The sequence below is a fragment of the Vulpes vulpes genome, chromosome 1 (assembly GCF_048418805.1).
Source record: "Vulpes vulpes isolate BD-2025 chromosome 1, VulVul3, whole genome shotgun sequence".
NCBI classification, from domain to species: domain Eukaryota; kingdom Metazoa; phylum Chordata; class Mammalia; order Carnivora; family Canidae; genus Vulpes; species Vulpes vulpes.
In genome coordinates this window covers 35611240-35628429 of record NC_132780.1, presented here as the reverse complement: position 1 = coordinate 35628429, position 17190 = coordinate 35611240, and the positions used below count along the sequence as shown (strand labels likewise).

The following is a 17190-nucleotide window of genomic DNA, read 5'->3' as shown; positions in this document are numbered from 1 at the left end:
TCCATCTTAATTCTTAAGCTGAATTTGCTAAAATTACAGAGACGATTATGTAATTTGTTATAATAATTGTAACATTATAATTTATAAAAATACTCATCATTGGAAATATCCTAAGCCTATCTTTTTAAATGGTTCCATACTTTAATGTTTAGCATTTCTTGTTTTTTGGTGCTTGAAACATGGATCAGAATTTATTTTTTAAAAAATGTATTGATTACTGACTGGGCACAGTTGCAAAGTACTTGAGGCATTTGGGAACCTCACTTTTACTTGGAAATTGGGAAAAGGAGTGAGTTTGTTTTAAATACCAAAAACAAACACATGTATGCGAAGAGTAAGTAGGAAAGTTCACACAAATTTTTGACTCCAAATCTGAGATTCAAAGAAACATCTGAGCTTTTGAATGATGATTGCTTGCCCTTGGAATGAAGTTGTTGACATCCATTCATGAGGATATGTACTTTAAGTTGTGAATTGTGTGAGTTAGGCCTGCCTTTTTTTTTTTTTTTTTTTTAAGATTTTATTTATTTATTCATGAGACACACAGAAAGAGAGAGAAGCAGAGACATAGGCAGAGGGAGAAGCAGGCTCCATGCAGGGAGCCTGATGTGGGACTTGATCCCGGGTCTCCAGGATCACGCCCTGGGCCCAAGGCAGATGCTCAACCACTGAGCCACCCAGCGATCCCCTAGGCCTGCTTTTGAATGAGCAAAAGGCCTTTATGGTGGAGGTGAAAGATGGAATGTGGGATTTGGAGGCTGGGAGTGATTTCAAGGAATAGAAGGAAGCAAGGGAGGGAACAGCATATGCAAAGGCAGAGTGGTGGGAAAGGGGAGCATTTGGGGGAAAGCAGGTTTAGCTGCTCTACCTGCAGAAGGTGGTAGAACAGTGGGATTGGGGGCCTCGATGTAAGGTGTGGCTTGATTTGTGGGACACATTGCAAGTCAGGTAGAGAAATTTAGCCTGGTGATGTACAACCTGCTACAAGGTTTTGAACAGTGTAATCTTTGTCCTCTGTCCTTCTCTTAGTCTGGAGTGACTGAGTTCCAATTTAAGATAACTGGTCTGAAGAGGACCTGAAAAGGACAAAGATCTAAGTGTGAAGCACATTTAATTAGTCATTTGCGGAATTGATTTTAATAACAAGGTTACAGCTATTTGAGACTGGGATTATTCCAGAAAATGAGGAGCATACACTACTTGTGTTAAGTCTGAATCAAAAGGTGGAACTCTAGGACATCTGATCTATATAAAAAGTTCACAGGGAGGAAAAATCACCATTGGGTTTGATATAATTGAGTTGATTTTGAGGCCCTTTTGAAGGAAGATGTGGTTGACATAAATATGGAACTTCTTCCCGGTGTAGGTGGTGTTTACTAGTGATCCTCATAAAAACTACCTCCCCGTGCAATTCCAGTCACCCAGTAAAGCCGAGACTCAGCGTGGAGACCTGTCTGTTATCTCTGTAAGTACCATCTGGAGTGTACCCTGCCTCAGTTTCTCACTTTTACTGTTTCATCCCAGTGACATGAATTATCTCTGGCAACAGTCACTTGGTGACAAGCAATATAATAGAGGTATAAATACCTCCCAAACATTTATATTTTTGAATAAATTAAATCTATTAAGTATTTTTTCTCACTAGATTGTGTTTATTGATGAATGTTAAAATTCATTCACGAAGTGTTAGTCATCTGTTCTAGGTGGGTTTATGGAAGTGTAGGCCTGAGCCTCACTGTCAACACTTAGAATTTGGGCTAAAGACCATGCTAGCCAGTGGTAACCAGCTCTTGACGTGAGATCTGTCCAAAATCAGGTTGACTTGAGTGCCATCATATAAAGAGCTCTTGGGGCGGCAGGTATCTAGCCATCTAACTAATATCCAGCCTGGGCCTGGTCCTAGTCTCACGGGATCTCTTTATTTTTATTTCTTAAAAGACTTTATTTATTTGAGAGAAAGAGCACAAGCGGGGGAAAGGGAGAAGCAGAGTCCCAGCTGAGCAGGAACCCTGACATGAGGCTCGATCCCAGGACTCTGAGGTCATGACCTGAGCCAAAGGCAGATGCTTAAGCAACTGAGCCACCCAGGTGCCGCTCGTGTGGTATCCTTAAAGAGCTCATTTTTTGTTTTATTTTGTTTTTTGTGTGTGTTTTTTTTTTTTTTTTTTGGTAGCTGAAATATAACTGATATCCAATACAATATTAGTTTCAGGCATAACACATACTGATTTGACATCTATGCACATTATAAATTGTTCACCATGGTACATGTAGTCACCATCTGTCACCAAAGTTATTACAATATTATTAATTCTGTTCCCTCTGCTCTACTTTTCCTCGCTGTGACTTATTTATTTAATAACTGGAATTTTGTTCCTCCTAATCCCCTTCACCTGTTTGACCCATCCTCCAACCATAGGAGTTCAGTGTTTTAAAGTGGTGGGTAGTACAATCACAAAGCCACATGTATGGACAAAATTATATCTTACTCTTTTTTTTCTTTCCCAATTTCTTTTTTTGTGTTAAAATATTCATAACATTCATGTCTTAACCTTTTTTAAAAAAAATATTTTATTTATTAACAAGAGACACACAGAGAAAGGCAGAGACATAGGCAGAGGGAGAAGTAGGCTGCATATGGGGACCCCAGGATCAGGACCTGAGCCAAAGACAGATGCTAAAGGACTGAGCCACCCAGGCATCCCTGTCTTAACCATTTCTAAGTGCATAGTTCAGTAGCATAAAGTACTTTCATATTGCTGTGGAAATATTACCACCATCCATTTCCAGGATTGAACTCTGAAATAAGAACTTTTTAACAACTCTGAATTAAAAGTATCTCTGCTTGGGGGTTGGGGGTAGGGGGTGTGAAATGAGATGTTATTGATCAATAGGCAAATAGTTTCAGATGAGTTACCATGAATAAGCTCTCCAGATCTGCTCTAAAACGTTGTCCCTATAGTCAACAATTATGTATGGTACACTTAAACTTTCTTAAGCAGATGGATCTTGTGAGCACACACACATAAAATTAAAAAGAAAGAAAGAAAGAAAGAAAGAAAGAAAGAAAGAAAGAAAGAAAGAAAGAAAGAAAGAAAGAAAAAAGAAGGAAAGAAAGGAAAGAAAGAAAGGAAAGAAAAGAAAGAAAGAAAGAAAGAAAGAAAGAAAGAAGAAAGAAAGAAAGAAAGAAAGAAAGAGAAAGAAAGGATACCTCTATTTAAATGTAGCTCAAAGATTTCCCTACTATATATTTATGTCTATTGCCCTCTGTTAGCAACTGTTCATTTGGTAGTTTGTTCATGATGTAATTTTTTTGGCATAAAATTTGTTACCTCAGTGTCTCAATACTGTTGGCTGCATGGAGAACCTGATCCCAGCCTGTAGACATGGTGTCTGGCAGGAGTTATTTGCATAAGGAAAGCAAGTGGATACTGAGCCTCTCTGCTCTACTAACTTCACTAAGCAATTCAAGAAGATATTATTTTGCCCAAAAAATCTCAGGCAGGCTCTGCTCCAGTGTCTGACGACACTTTTTTAACTCCATTGCTGCACACTGGGTGCTCGGGACCCCAGAAAGTTTACAGAATCTTGTTTTACTGTACTTAACTCCAATACGTTACTCATGCATTGCCTAAAGAGTCTTTGCTAGGAATTGGCGTTTCTTTAGTCTTTTTTTTTTTTTTTTTAAGATTTTTATTTATTTATTCATGAGAGACACAGAGAGAGAGGCAGAGACACAGGCAGAGGGAGAAGCAGGCTCCATGCAGGGAGCCCGACATGGGACTGGATCCCGGGACTCCAGGGTCACGACCTGGACCGAAGGTGGCACTAAACCACTGAGCCACCTGGGCTGCCCGGCGTTTCTTTAGTCTTTATGGAAACTTTTGTATTTTCTTTAAGCAGTAGGTTTTAGCGGATTCTTTTCAAGAGAAGAGTTTAAATGTGTTGAGGATCATTATATATTTTTTTCTCAAATTTCTCAGTTTTAAGTATTCAGATTTTTAAAAATAAAGAGAAGGAATATATCTATCCACCTGGGTGGCTCAGTCAATTGGACCTCTGACTTCAGCTAAGGTCGTGATCTTGGGAGTCCTGGGATCGAGTCCTGCATTGGGCTCCCTGCTCAGTAGGGAATCTGTTTGTCCCTCTGCCCTTCCCTCCTTCTCACTTGTTCTTTATCTCTTTCTCTCTCAAATGAATAAATAAAACCTTTAAAAAATTTAAATATAAATTCCCCAAACAAGGACAAGTGTAGTGGTGATAGCATTTCTTCTTTGTTAGCTTTTAGCATAGTTTATAATTGTACACATTTTATTATTATTATTATTTTTTTTTCAGGGAAAACCTTTTTTTTTTTTTTTTTTTTTTGGGTCCCAGGGAGGGAGTGTATAGGAATGAAGCCCTTCAGGCTGCAGCGAGAGTCAGAGTCACACTGCTCAAGCGTGGGCTGCTGTGCCTTGCTCAGAGCATCCAATGCAAACAGTAAAGACCAATCAAGGCAGAGCTATGAGAAGGCTGGCAGAGTTCCAGGTGTTGGTGGAGAAAGAGTAACTGGATTCTGCAGTTTGAATCCTGGAACTATCATTTGATTCATGGGTTTAGAAGACAGAGGGAAGGGCTGGGAAGAGGAGTCATCCTGGAGACATGAAGTGGTGGTGACAGCAGATGTTTCTCTATTCTCAGGTCAATGGCACCGACTTTACCATCCAAAGTGCGGGTGTTCTCCTCCTTCTCGTGGATGCCTGCAGTGTTCCCTTCCGGTTGACGGAAAGAAAGGTCTTCTCTCTTGGTGACATCAGTCGCATGGAAGGGTATTTGAGAACAGGCATCCCTCCAAGGTAGGTGACGCTTGCTCGGTAAAAGGGACAAGTGCCTGACCAGATGGTGCCTGGTTAACTTTGAGCTTTGGTTTGTCTTTCCACCCTTCTACCTCACGGGCCCTCAGAGCTGTTGAGAAGATGTTCATGCCTTCCTGCTCTCACATTGACGCCCATGTGGTCTAAACAGAATTATTACAGATCAGTGAAAGCCTGGATGTTAGAAGAGTTTACAAACGGTGGGAAGGCTCTTAGAAGGGGTATTGTTCGGTATTTTGGATCGTTTCTATCCCACATTTTAGTATTTGGTTGAGTGCATGGCATCTAACTCACTCAGAAGGTTCATTACCAGTTTAAAGCAATTTTATAGACAGTATTACCTTTGTGGCCATCTGTACCACTGATAAGCCCTCAGACGGCATTGCACTGGGAATTCCCCTGACTTACATGGGAGTGACTAGAAAGGAGTCAATTGATTTTTTTTTTAAAGATAGATAGATAGATAGATTAATTAATTAATTAATTAATTAATTATAGACATAGAGAGAAAGAGAGGCAGAGATACAGGAGGAGGGAGAAGCAGGCTCCATGCCGGGAGCCTGACGTGGGACTCGATCCCGGGACTCCAGGATCGCGCCCTGGGCCAAAGGCAGGCGCCAAACCGCTGAGCCACCCAGGGATCCCCAGTCAATTGATTTTTTTAAGCAGACAGGTGTCTGTTCTCTTTTCTAAGAGCCCTGGCCTGATTGGTTTTGTTTTGTTCATCTCTGAAGAAGCATGCACATGAGCAAACCCTTTTTTTGGTGGTGGTGGGAGACTGGGGAGACCTTACCTAGAAGAAGGGAGATGAATTCAGGCTCCTTTTCTGCCTCCCTTGGCTGTGCTGCAGGCATAGATTTGCATGCAGTCCTTCATTTAGTGAAGTGACTAAGGGGAGGACATAAGCTTCCTGGAGACTTAAGTCCTGTCTAGTTTTTGAATGCATCTTCAGTCATCTGATGACTTACACTTTTGACATATGACAGAGCCAGATTTCAGTTAAGTCCCATAAAGTCATTATAGTATTTGAGCATAATATTCGGTGTGCATGCATAGCTCTATCTTCTGCTTTAAGATACTTACAGGGAATTCATTTCTAAGGCCTCAATTTTCATTAAGGATTCAAGATTTTTCCTAATGCTGAAAACATATACTCAATTCACCTAAAACAACCCAGGGCATACAGCTCATCATAAATATTAGGATAACACAGCAGTCCTGTAAGGGACCCTATAGATTTAAGAGTTAAAACCAACTCATTAAAAAGTCAGTAGGTTGTTTCTAGAAAGGAGACCAAAGGAAGGCTTTTAAGATATGGGTAGTGCTCTGTTTATTCATCTGGGCCAGTTACATAACTGTGTTTAGAATGCAGAAATTCAGTGTGCTATACACTTAGTAATACTTTTCTGTATTTGTGTTGTATCTTAACAAAGTGTTAAGAGGTTATGGAGCAACTGCCAGTGACTTCTAAAGAGACTAGCCATGTGTTAGGGTGTGGGGGTAACTCGGGACCAGTAAAGTGATCTCATGTAAGTGATCCTGAGGAAGATCAGGCCTGTAGGGTTGCTATGGTCCGACATCTGTTCTGACTCTGAATGGTCACCACTGCTTTGGAGTGACATCAACCCGGCAAGACCCACATTCAGAAAATGAATAGTCATGGGTATATAAAAGTTGAAAAAAAGGATAGATTCTCTCTGACCCTGGAGGGAAAATTAACATAAAAATGTCACTCTGCCTAAATTAATATATAAATTTGCCACATTTCCATTAGTGTCCTAATAGGTTACTTTTCTATTGTCCTTGAATGTTGATACTGAAGTTCCTCTGGAAGAATGAATGTGAGAGAGTAATCAAGTATTTGTGAACAACTCAAAATAACACACGGGGCTTGTTTTATAAGATATTAAATCATGAGGACAGAGTAATTAAGCCAGCCTAGCTTTGGCAGAGGAGAGAGAGAGAAAGAGATCAGGAGAAGAGAAAATCCACAGATTTAAGTATATGTGTTGATATGCTGCATAATAAACGTGGAATTTAAACCAAACCATGGGATGCAATGCCTGGGTGGCTCAGCGGTTAAGCATCTGCCTTTGGCTCAGGGTGTGATCCCGGGGTCCTGGGATCGAGTCCCGCATCTACCTGTGTCTCTGCCTATATCTCTCTCTGTGTCTCATGAATAAATGAATAAAATCTTTTAAAAAAATAAACCAAACCATGGGACACAGATTTTATTTTATTTCTTCTGAAATAAAAGAATTGGCTGTTTATGCATTTATTTTATAAGTAGATAATAGGACACAAATAGATAAATAGAGCATCTGAAACAAACAAAACTAGCCTCCCTTATTAATATATTCCCTAAAAGAGCTGAGTCCCAATTCACCCACTGGGTCCACTTACCTAAATGACCTTTGCTTCCCCAACATCTTGTAATAGCAACAGAGTGTCCTGGGTGGGGCAGGGAGCCGGATCTTATACCAGCAGGGGTGTGAAAAGCATCTGTTTTTTTTTTTTTTCTGTTTGTTTTTATTTCTGCTTTTATCTAATATTTCTACGCTATATTCAGTTCAGAAAGGTACTTAATTAATACACACCAGTTTATTGACATTTTCCATATTTTCCAATTTTCTAACTTCCACATACAGGTCAATTGTTCTGTTGAGCACAAGAGGAGAAATAAAGCATTTAAATATTTCAGATTCATTAGTACCTCTGGGATTAGCCAAACCAGCTCATCTTTATAACAAAGGTTTGTATTTGTCTTATTCTATGACGTTCTTATGAGTCCAGCCACATAAGCATTTTTATGGTGGAACGTGGCCCCCGGACCATTCTCATGAGCTTATTTTGCTGGAGTGGTTATCATTAAGATAATTTTTCAATAAGGAAACATTATTTGAGGAAGTGTTTGGGGATGTGGTTTGTTATTTGGGGCAAGAGGTGGGTGGTAAGAGTTCATTGACTGACGTAAGGAAGCATACACATTTTTTGGTGTTGTTTTATAGCTGTCTTTGTTTTGTTCACCTCCAGCTCACCTCACGCATTGTCTTGCCTAGAATGGGTAGATTTACAAATTGTACTTTTTTTTTTTTTTTTTTTTAAGGGAGTACCATATTTGTGGGATTCAGCGGAAACTTTAAACCATCCTGGGCTAAGCTGTTTACCAGTCCTGCTGGCCAGGGCCTCGGGCTGCTTGAACAGTTCATACCTTTGCAGCTGGAAGAATATGGTTGTCACAGAGCCAGCACTGTCCGCAGGAGAGACCTGGAGATGTTAAAGCAGACTTCAAAAGCACATTAGGGACTCACTGTAACTTAAGTGCTGGGGGAAAAAAATGTGAACTAACTTATTTAATTTATGGCATTTTAAAATGACACTGTTAACCCAATGGAACCATTTTCCTGTTTGATACAGAGAGGGGACGAAAGAATTGAAAGCAGATTGCTTGAATACCAGCTCCTGCACCTTCTAGTTGTACAAAGTGTTGACGAATTTATTTGTATTTGTTAGGCTGGTATATGCAGAGAGCGTCTCTCCTGCCCCTCACCCTTCACCTTGTGTGTCGTAGTGACTGTAAGCAGTGCTTCACCTTTCGTCTAACAGGATGTCGTGGGGGGAGGTGGGAGTCAGCCCGAGTCCTTGAGGGGACAAGCTCTTGTAGCGCCTTGGATACTTGAAGTGTGATGCCCAGTTGTGTCATTGGCTTTGGGTCAGCAGTGGACTTGGGTGGCTGGCATGTTCGGTGATGCCTCAGGCCCTGGATCCGGGCCGGCCGCCTTTTGTGGATTGTATAGGATACTCAATGACGGAGTTTTCAGTGGCAGCTCAGGCCCAGCTCATGCCCTTTTTTTGGCCTGGGCATGTGCTATTTTTATCCATTTGTACATTGATTCCTTCCAAGGGTTTAACTTTCAAACAGAAAGCATCCTGGGGCAAAGGGCTTTAGGGATTTGACATCCCTTGAAACTGCACCCATGGGCAAAAATTTGATCTGCACCAGGGTCTGAAGTCGTCAGGACCATATTTGCAGCTTTAATCCTTAGCCTGTTTCGACTGTATATTTGTGTTTAAAATGCAGAGCTGAGCTAAATATTTACATTTTTTTTTAAAAAAGAAGAAGGCTGTTTTCCTGAACTGTAAACTTCTGTCGTTTCAACTTACACAAAGGAAGTCTGTTCTTGGGGTTGCTCCTGCACCCGAGTTTTTGTTGTTTTTGCATGTGGATTTTTTTTAAGCTTTTCTGCTCACCGTCCTGCCAGGAAAATTGCAGAAAGCTTCATGATACCCCAAAATTTTGTACTCAGGGGGAGAAAAAAAGGGAAAGCCTTTTAAGGGCCAGAATCGTGGAGGGGATATTCAGAAACCATACTCTGTATAGCCTTAGAGGAGTTAGTCACTTGTAAATGAATTGTTAGAGCCAATTAAAAAAAAAAAAAAAAAAAGTGCCGTGATGCCCTATTTCCCTTCCACAGGGTGCATGCATGTCCTGTCAGTGAGAATTGCATGTGGCAGAAAGATTAGCTCCATGGCCAGGGATGTCCCCATATCAAGAGGGAAGGATGATCAGAAAATGCCTTTACCTTTTCCAAAACCTGCAGTACGTGGAGTATTTGAAGACACGGCGAGAGGGTAGGAAGTGAGTTCAGGCTGACTTGGCAGTGAATACAGACAAATTCACTTTCCTCTACCAAGAGCAAAGGCTGAGGGCCTGGCCTTTTGTGTCCAAGAGAAACTGCAGAGCAGGTCTGAGACTTCTGTTACTTTACAAAATATGCTACCTCAAAATGCTACCGATAAACCATTCTAACTCTTAAGTGCCCTTGCTAGGGGCACATGTCTTAAAGTTGAGGGTTGTGTTTTTTTTTTTTTTTCTTTTGTATATGGATGAACGAGATCTTACCTATTAAATATGTTATTGGATCATGGTTCCTGAAGGTGATTAAAGTTTGTGTTTGTGTGTGTGTGTGTGTGTGTGTGTGTGTGTTTGTGTGTGTGTTTTATGACTTAAATATCTTTTGTGTGTGTTTTTTAGAGTTTGGTTCTTTAAAGATTTGGAGAGGATATGTAAGTTGTGAGGCACTCCGTTTTTCTGATTTGTATGCTAATTATCAGGGCCTAAGTTAAATAAAGAAAAATATGTGTGCATGTATTTTTTATAGATGTGTGTGACTCAATCAATGAATCAATCGATCATTTTTTCTTCCAGCTTCCAGCCGTGAAGAAGCTATTGGCAGAGATGAGGAAGGGAAACTGTCCACCAAATAGTTTTTGGAAACACTAAAGCTTCAGAAGGGCAGGGCTCACATTCTGTATTGCAGAGGTTCTCAAGTCTGTCTACGTTGGAATTGCCTGGGAGCTTTAAAAAATACAAAGGCCTGGGCCCCACCTCCCCACCTCCATTCAGATTTAATTGGTGTGGGATGCAGCCTGGGTATTGGAATTTTTTTAAAGCTCCCTGGGTGATTCTAGCATGCAGCCAGGTTTAAAAACCACTGCACTAATATAATAGGTCCACTGTTTGACTTGAATCTGTAATTTCTTGTGACCCAAACAAAATTTCATTTATCTATTATTTTTATTTGCTGTTCCTATATTACAGCACTCCCAGCCCCTAAACAACGCCTCACTATTGTCTCCTTTTAAAGGAATTTTAAATATTGTTTTCCGTCCTTAATCGTCTCACATTGTTAAATTGGTAAACTAAGCTTTTAAGTACATTTCCGGCAATGGGGAGCTAGCAGTCTGTTTTATTTCTGTGGAGAAAATATATCCAAAGGTGATTTATAATTTGGTAAGCATTTTCCATCAGGTGAGGCGATTGGCTGAGCTCCAGAAATGTGGCCGTCCACAAATCAGCCAGCTGATGAGAAACACAGGGCCTTCTCATATGTCAACAGACCGTGGGTTTTAAGTCTTTGCTGTAAGGTTCCTGCCTCTGCACCTGAGCCAGCATGCCACATACTCTCTTCAGGAGCTGGAGGAGAGTTTGCAAGAAGATGAAAGGCAGGCGCATGGTCTCAGGATGTGACTCCAGTGCAGTCGCTAAGCTCCGTGTCAGATGTGGAGATGGGGTGGGGGGAATATGACTTCTCTGTTTTCCAACTTCTTCAGAAGAGAACACATCCTCTTGCCTTTAAATGGATTACTTTGTTTCGAGGAGGGGCAGGCGATGAGGTGATGGAAGCTCGAATGCTTCAGATAACTAGGTGTTCATTCTCTAAGAGATGAAGTAATGTTTGGAAAAGTCCAGTTGAAAGGCATTTTAATAAACAAGAATGCACTTAGTGAATTCAAGTGGGTTTTTTCCCCCCAATTGGTCCTTGTAGGTAAGTACATATGATCCCATCATGACCATGATTGTTGATATTATGACACAGAGTTGGAGCTTACCCTCCAGAATTCTTTTTTGTTAAGATTTCATTCATTCATTCATTCATTCATTCATTCATTCATTTATTTATTTATTTATTTATTTATTTATGAGAGACACACACACACAGAGAGGCAGAGACACTGGCAGAGGGAGAAGCAGGCTCCATGCAGGGGGCCTGATGTGGGTCTATCCTGGGTCTTCAGGATCAGGCCCTGGGCTGAAGGTGGCGCTAAACTGCTGAGCCACCCAGGCTGCCCACCCTCCAGAGTTCTTTGGCTTTCAGATTCTTATGAAACCATGTTTAATAACTCGAGAAATTCACCTAAAGGTGAACACTGTGAATGGGAGTAATTGGGTAACAGATTTGTATCATTACTGTTGTCTTAACTTGGTGGTAATAATTCAGTTTGCCAGAAAGGCATGCAGACACTCTAGGCAGGAGCTAATTTTCACCAAAGGTCAGGGAGGGGAAAAAAAAATCAGCAAAAGGCATGCCCAGGCCCCTGTTCACAAATACCAAAATGCTATGTACGTCTTGCTGGACCATTGGAGTCATTTGGAAGGTAGAGGGTGGGGTTTTTTTTTTTTTTTTTTTACCCATTTGTCCTCAAAAGAAGAGAGAAGCTGAAAAAGATGCCAATCAGGCCCTGGTGTGGTGGGGGAAGGGCCACACACTATTTTATGTGATAAAATTAGAGGATGACTGACTGAATTATGCAGATTTCTAAATGAGGAACTGTGCCCCAGAGGGCATCCGAAAATACCAGGCATAGGAAGCTGTAAAATGTTCTATCTGAAAATTTAGCTGAGAGTCAGTCAGAAAACAACCTCATAGATAGAGTTTTTCAGTTTTCCTCAGATGGACAGTGTGATTAGTCTGGATATGAAAAGTCCTCAATTTCAGGTTCATCCTCAGAAGAGCTTGGACTGTATAACCACAGTTGGAGTCCTCAAGGGTTGCAAAGTGACATGGGGGCCAGATTTGCCCCCAACTGGCTTCATACCAATTCTGAGCTAAGAATGGGTTTTACATCTTTAAGTGTAACACCTTGGAAAAAGTCAAGGGTATAATTTTGTGATGTGAAAATCGAAGTTCAGTGCTCATATGTGAAGTCTTATTGGAAGACAGCCACTCTCATTGGCTTACGTGTTGACTAGTGTTCATGTCCTGGTGGCAGGCGTTGTACCAGCTGGTTGCAGACACTACCTGGCCAGCAAAGCTGAAAATATTTACAGTGTTCCTTTCCTGAAAAAGTTTGCTGACCCTTGATCTTGGTGAAGGGTGTACTGGGTTCATTATCCTCTTCTTGGAACTTTGATAAGGTTTGAGAATTTTTTAAATAGAACGTTAAGGAAAGGGGTGCCTTGGTGGTTCAATCGGTTAAATGTCTGCCTTTGCCTAAGTCATGATCCCCGGGTCCTGGGATGGAGCCCCAAGCTCCGAGTCGGGCTTCCTGCTCAGTGAGGAATCTGCTTCTCCCTCTGCCCCTGCTTGTGTTCTCTGTCTCTCTCACTGTGTCTCTCAAATAGGTAAATAAAATCTTTTTTAAAAAATGGAATTAATAGTAATTTTTAAAAAAAAAGTTAAGGAAAAATCTGGCATCAGAATCACCTGAGGTACTTGATGGAAGTGGAGAATCTGAAGCCCCAACTCAAACTGGGGAACTGGCATCTCCGGAGGTTGAAGCTGGGAATGTAATTTTACAACAAGCTCCCCAGCTATTTCTTATAAAGAGAAGTCTGAGAGCTTTTTTTTGAGAACCCTGTAACATGTAGCAAGGTCCTGTTCTTCTCTCCCTCCTCTCCTTCAGCAGAGAGCACATCAGAACAAATATGAATGTTGTGTTTTTTAGCCCTGATCTACATTGTCTTTCCCAGAACTTTTTGTGCCAAATGCAAGGCAGATCTGATGCACACAGCACAGTGTGTAACTGGTACTGAGGCAGCGGTTTGGAGTCTCTCCATCATCCGAAATTCTCATTGTTAGTATTATCCTGTTGGCTACAGTTATTCCTATGATGGAAAGCCAGCCATCCTTTGTTTTCTGCATGTTCTTCTTGTTAGTTGAGGAGTTTAAAGGAAAATGTACATTTAGCCACAACCAAGCTGCACAGATTAACAAAAGCATCGTTTCTTTGCTCTGGGATGGAACTGTATGCACGCTGGTTATTTCACATTCCTAGAAGCACTGGGTTGTCAATTGCAGGTTTTTTTTTTTTTTAATTTTAGCTTTTTAAAGATTTTATTTCAGAGAGAGGGAGAAGGAGAGAGAACCCTCAAGCAGACTGCCTCCTGAGTGCTGAGCCTGTTGCAGGGCCTGATCCCATTATCTCAAGATTGTGACCCAAGCGGAAACCAACAGTCAGAGGCTTAACCAACTGAGCCACCCAGGAGCCCCGATTTTTGTAAAGGTAGAATGAATGACTTCATACAAGCAGTTTGAATTCTAAGTGAAAGCCTTTTAACACATAAACTTAATGGAGGGAGTAGGAGGCGTTGGATAGGGTTGGTGGATAATGAAATTGGTCTTTGCCCAGAGAGGGTGGGACACTCTGTGGGACACTGTGGCAGGGCTACTTCTTCCATCTCCTCCCGCCTGCCCATGTTGATCTTAAACACCCAGTTCCTGAGAAGGGAAGGCTTAGATCAGAAAGGTTTCTGGAGTGGGAGAATGTAGGGTCTTACAGATCTTGGGTGCCAAGGAGCGTCATTGGTTCCCAACATGGCAGGGAAGAATAGAGTTCTGATAGGGGAGAGGAAAACAATCCAAAACTTGTTGCCTCCCAAGTACACATGAACAATCTTCTAAGGGAGATGGCTCTTTGTGAGTGGGTTTGAGATAGTGAAGTGTCTCATACAGTTCATTGTTGTAGATACAGTGGATGTTCTGGTGACCAAGCCAGATTTGACCCGAGTTTGGGATCTTTACTAGCAGTGTTACTTCGAGTAGATTTCTAGTCCCGATCTTCAGCTTCCTCATCTATAAAATGGGATTACCAATACTTGGGTAAAATTACGAAGGGGCTTAAATGAGAAGAGCCATGGTTCCCAAAAATGGTTAATCAATAATAACAATGCCTGAGTGGTGGGTTCCCGCCTCCCCCGCCCCCCCAAATAGACTTCCAGACACCTGTGAATTGTGATTTAGTTTTTTCAGGGCTAAGGATGAGGAAATCTATTGAAACAAACTTTGTTGCTAATGCCAAAATTGGGAACCACTGAGAAGTCCCTATGAAAGCCCCTGGCCTAGTTTTAACACACTTTCCGTACTCAGTTGTTTGTGTCTAGAAAACCAGACTTGGGGCCAGGAAGTGTGTGTTCAGTGACTTGTTTGAGGTGTCCTCATGAAATCTGCATCCGTGCCCTGTGTTGCACCCAGTCTGTAACCCAGCCTGCCAGCTGGGTACGGGCTAGCACTATGAAATGTGGAGAGACAGCCCTGACGTGAGAACATGGGGCTGCACCCTGTTCCATAGCTGGAGTGGGCAGCTCTCTGCTCTCCGTTCTTGGGACGGAGAATTACAGCTCAGCTAATAGGTTGTTCTTCCAATCCCTCTTTGCCCTAAATGCACATGGACTAGAAACAACTCATTTCTAGTTACCGCTCCGTCCTTCAACCACCCACATTTTCACTTTTGCGTCTTATCAAGCAGGAAAAATGTTAACCTACGGTGAAGTGGTTCAGAGCTTAGGTTTTATAGGACATGCTGAAGCTGAGGGGAGGGCTTGGAATATGAGCGGCTTTGGCGGCAAAGGTTCCCATGTCTCTCCCATTTCTTCCTTGTCACACCTCCTGACTGCCCAGGGTCACTTGCCCAGGCCAGACTGGGCAAGACCACATTCCCAGACCTCTTTTTACCTTTCACCCCCCCATCACTGCTCCCACCTTCTGTGTCCAGCCCTCAGGATCCTGAGCCCTTGCTAAATGAATTCAAATTCAGGATTAATCCTCAGATCTGAACCTAGTTCCCTCTTAGGCAATGATGCCATTTTAATACCAGCCCACAGTGCTTCTAATGCTAAAAGTAACGTATTGCTGGAAGTTCTGTTTACCTGATTTGAAGCAATTTTGCCCTCCTGCATACTTCACCTACAAATGAAGCTGCCATCAAAGCCTAGAGGAAGTCACAAATCTGGAAAATCCATAAACCAGATCATCGGTCCCTGGGTAATGGGGTCAGTACGGTTGATGAGATCTCAGCATTTGTGTTTGAATGGAATCCCTTCTGATCATCTTCAAGAACATTATGGATAATTCTATGATTTTCCTCCTGCTTAAGCAATGTTCTCAGAACACAGACTAGATGAGTAACCCTACCTGGCTCTGAAACATATAATTCATTTGGATTCCAGGCCCAGGGGCTTGGCCACAAGAAAGCATATTTATTCCAGCATCTTCCTGGAAGCTGTGCTCTGTGAGCACTGGAAAATCCCCTCTGTTTATAGTGTCTTGCATTTCTGTAAATTGCCTTATTTCAATAGCTGAAAGGAAGAGATTGGGGTAATTATAGCTTTCCTTTGTTGCAGCTTTATATTGAAAACATATGGCCGTAAGGTTAAGTGAGGATCCAAGAGGATAGATGACATATAAACAAGATTAGAGATCACAAGGATTAGGAGTTTCCTGTGCACTTTTATCCAGAGGAAGAAGGTCAATTACAAATACAAAATTATTATTTTGGGGGGTGAAGGCAGAGTGATTTTATTATACTGATGACCTCTTTCTTCTGGCTCTTGTTTCCAATTCCTCGAAAGGGGTTAATTTTTTCTGTCAGTTATAAATTTTTAATGTGATATACTTTTTAAAAAGATTTTATTTATTCATGAGTCACACACACACACACACACACACACACACACACACACACACACACAGAGGCAGAGACACTGGCAGAGGGAGAAGCAGGCTCCATACAGGGAGCCCAATGTGGGACCCAATCCCGGGACTCCAGGATCATGACCTGAGCCAAAGGCAGATGCTTTAACTGGCTGAGCCACCCAGGCATCCCTTTTAATGTGATATTATCTAAAAATCACTTGATTCAGAATCTATTGACAAGTATAATTATTGGATATTTTAGATAGTCAACTTTGAAATTATCAACTTAATACCTATATTGTTGCTACATACTTGAAATAGCAAGAGGTTCTTCTCATTTTATTTGGTTCTTTACTTACAGAAGACAAAATGATTAATATGAAGCATGAAGATAACCAATGAAAAACCTAAGAATAGTAATTGAAGGGGCACCTAGGTGGCTCAGTCAGTTAAGCATCTGCCTTTGACTCAGGTCATGATCCTAGGGTTCTGGGATCAAGCCCCAGTTAGGCTTCCTGCTCAGCTGGAAGCCTGCTGCTCGTGCTCTCTGTCTCTCAAATAAATAAAATCTTTTTAAAAAAGAATAGTAATTAGAAATAAAGAATGAAGGCAGCCCCGGTGGCGCAGCGGTTTAGCGCCACCTGCAGCCTGAGGTGTGATCCTGGAGACCCAGGATCCAGTCCCACGTAGGGCTGCCTGCATGGGGCCTGCTTCTCCCTCTGCCTCTCTCTCCGCCCCGTCCCCCCCCCACCCCATGTGTCTCTATGAATAAATAAATACAATCTTTAAAAAAATAAAAAATGAGATGAAGAAGAATGACTACCTTTTTTTAAAAAAAAACTTTTTCCATTAACTATTTCTACACTTAAGTTAGCAGCACAGAGCCAATGGAATCTTGTCACTAAATTTCTGAGTTTGCTATTTTAAATAAATCCTGCCCTCCTCGTTACTCTGTGTGTGTGTGTGTGTGTGTAATATGCCTGAGAGTGTATGTGTTATACTGATATCTCACTACCACCATGAATTTAAAGTCTTTATCACTTTGACCTTCACCTTGAGTTCAGTTTTCAGTGCATTCTCATTTGAATTTATTTTTTTAGACTGTCTTTTTGTTTTGTTTTAAAGATTTTATTTATTCG

At 41.5% G+C, this 17190-nt stretch overlaps 1 protein-coding gene across 4 annotated transcripts in view; it reads left to right on the top strand.

Annotated features, from left to right (window-relative positions):
* The window catches only part of CEMIP2 (cell migration inducing hyaluronidase 2), a 78958-nt gene extending 68950 nt beyond the window's left edge, over positions 1-10008 (top strand). For all 4 annotated transcript variants that reach the window (XM_026001558.2, XM_026001556.2, XM_026001557.2 and 1 more), the window contains exons 21-24: positions 1367-1465; positions 4684-4838; positions 7505-7608; positions 7963-10008. In XM_026001558.2, coding sequence (XP_025857343.2) covers positions 1367-1465; positions 4684-4838; positions 7505-7608; positions 7963-8159 — 555 coding nt within the window. In that variant the 3' untranslated portion in view covers positions 8160-10008. The remainder of the gene's footprint in view (positions 1-1366; positions 1466-4683; positions 4839-7504; positions 7609-7962) is intronic.
* The last annotated feature ends 7182 nt before the right edge of the window (positions 10009-17190 follow it).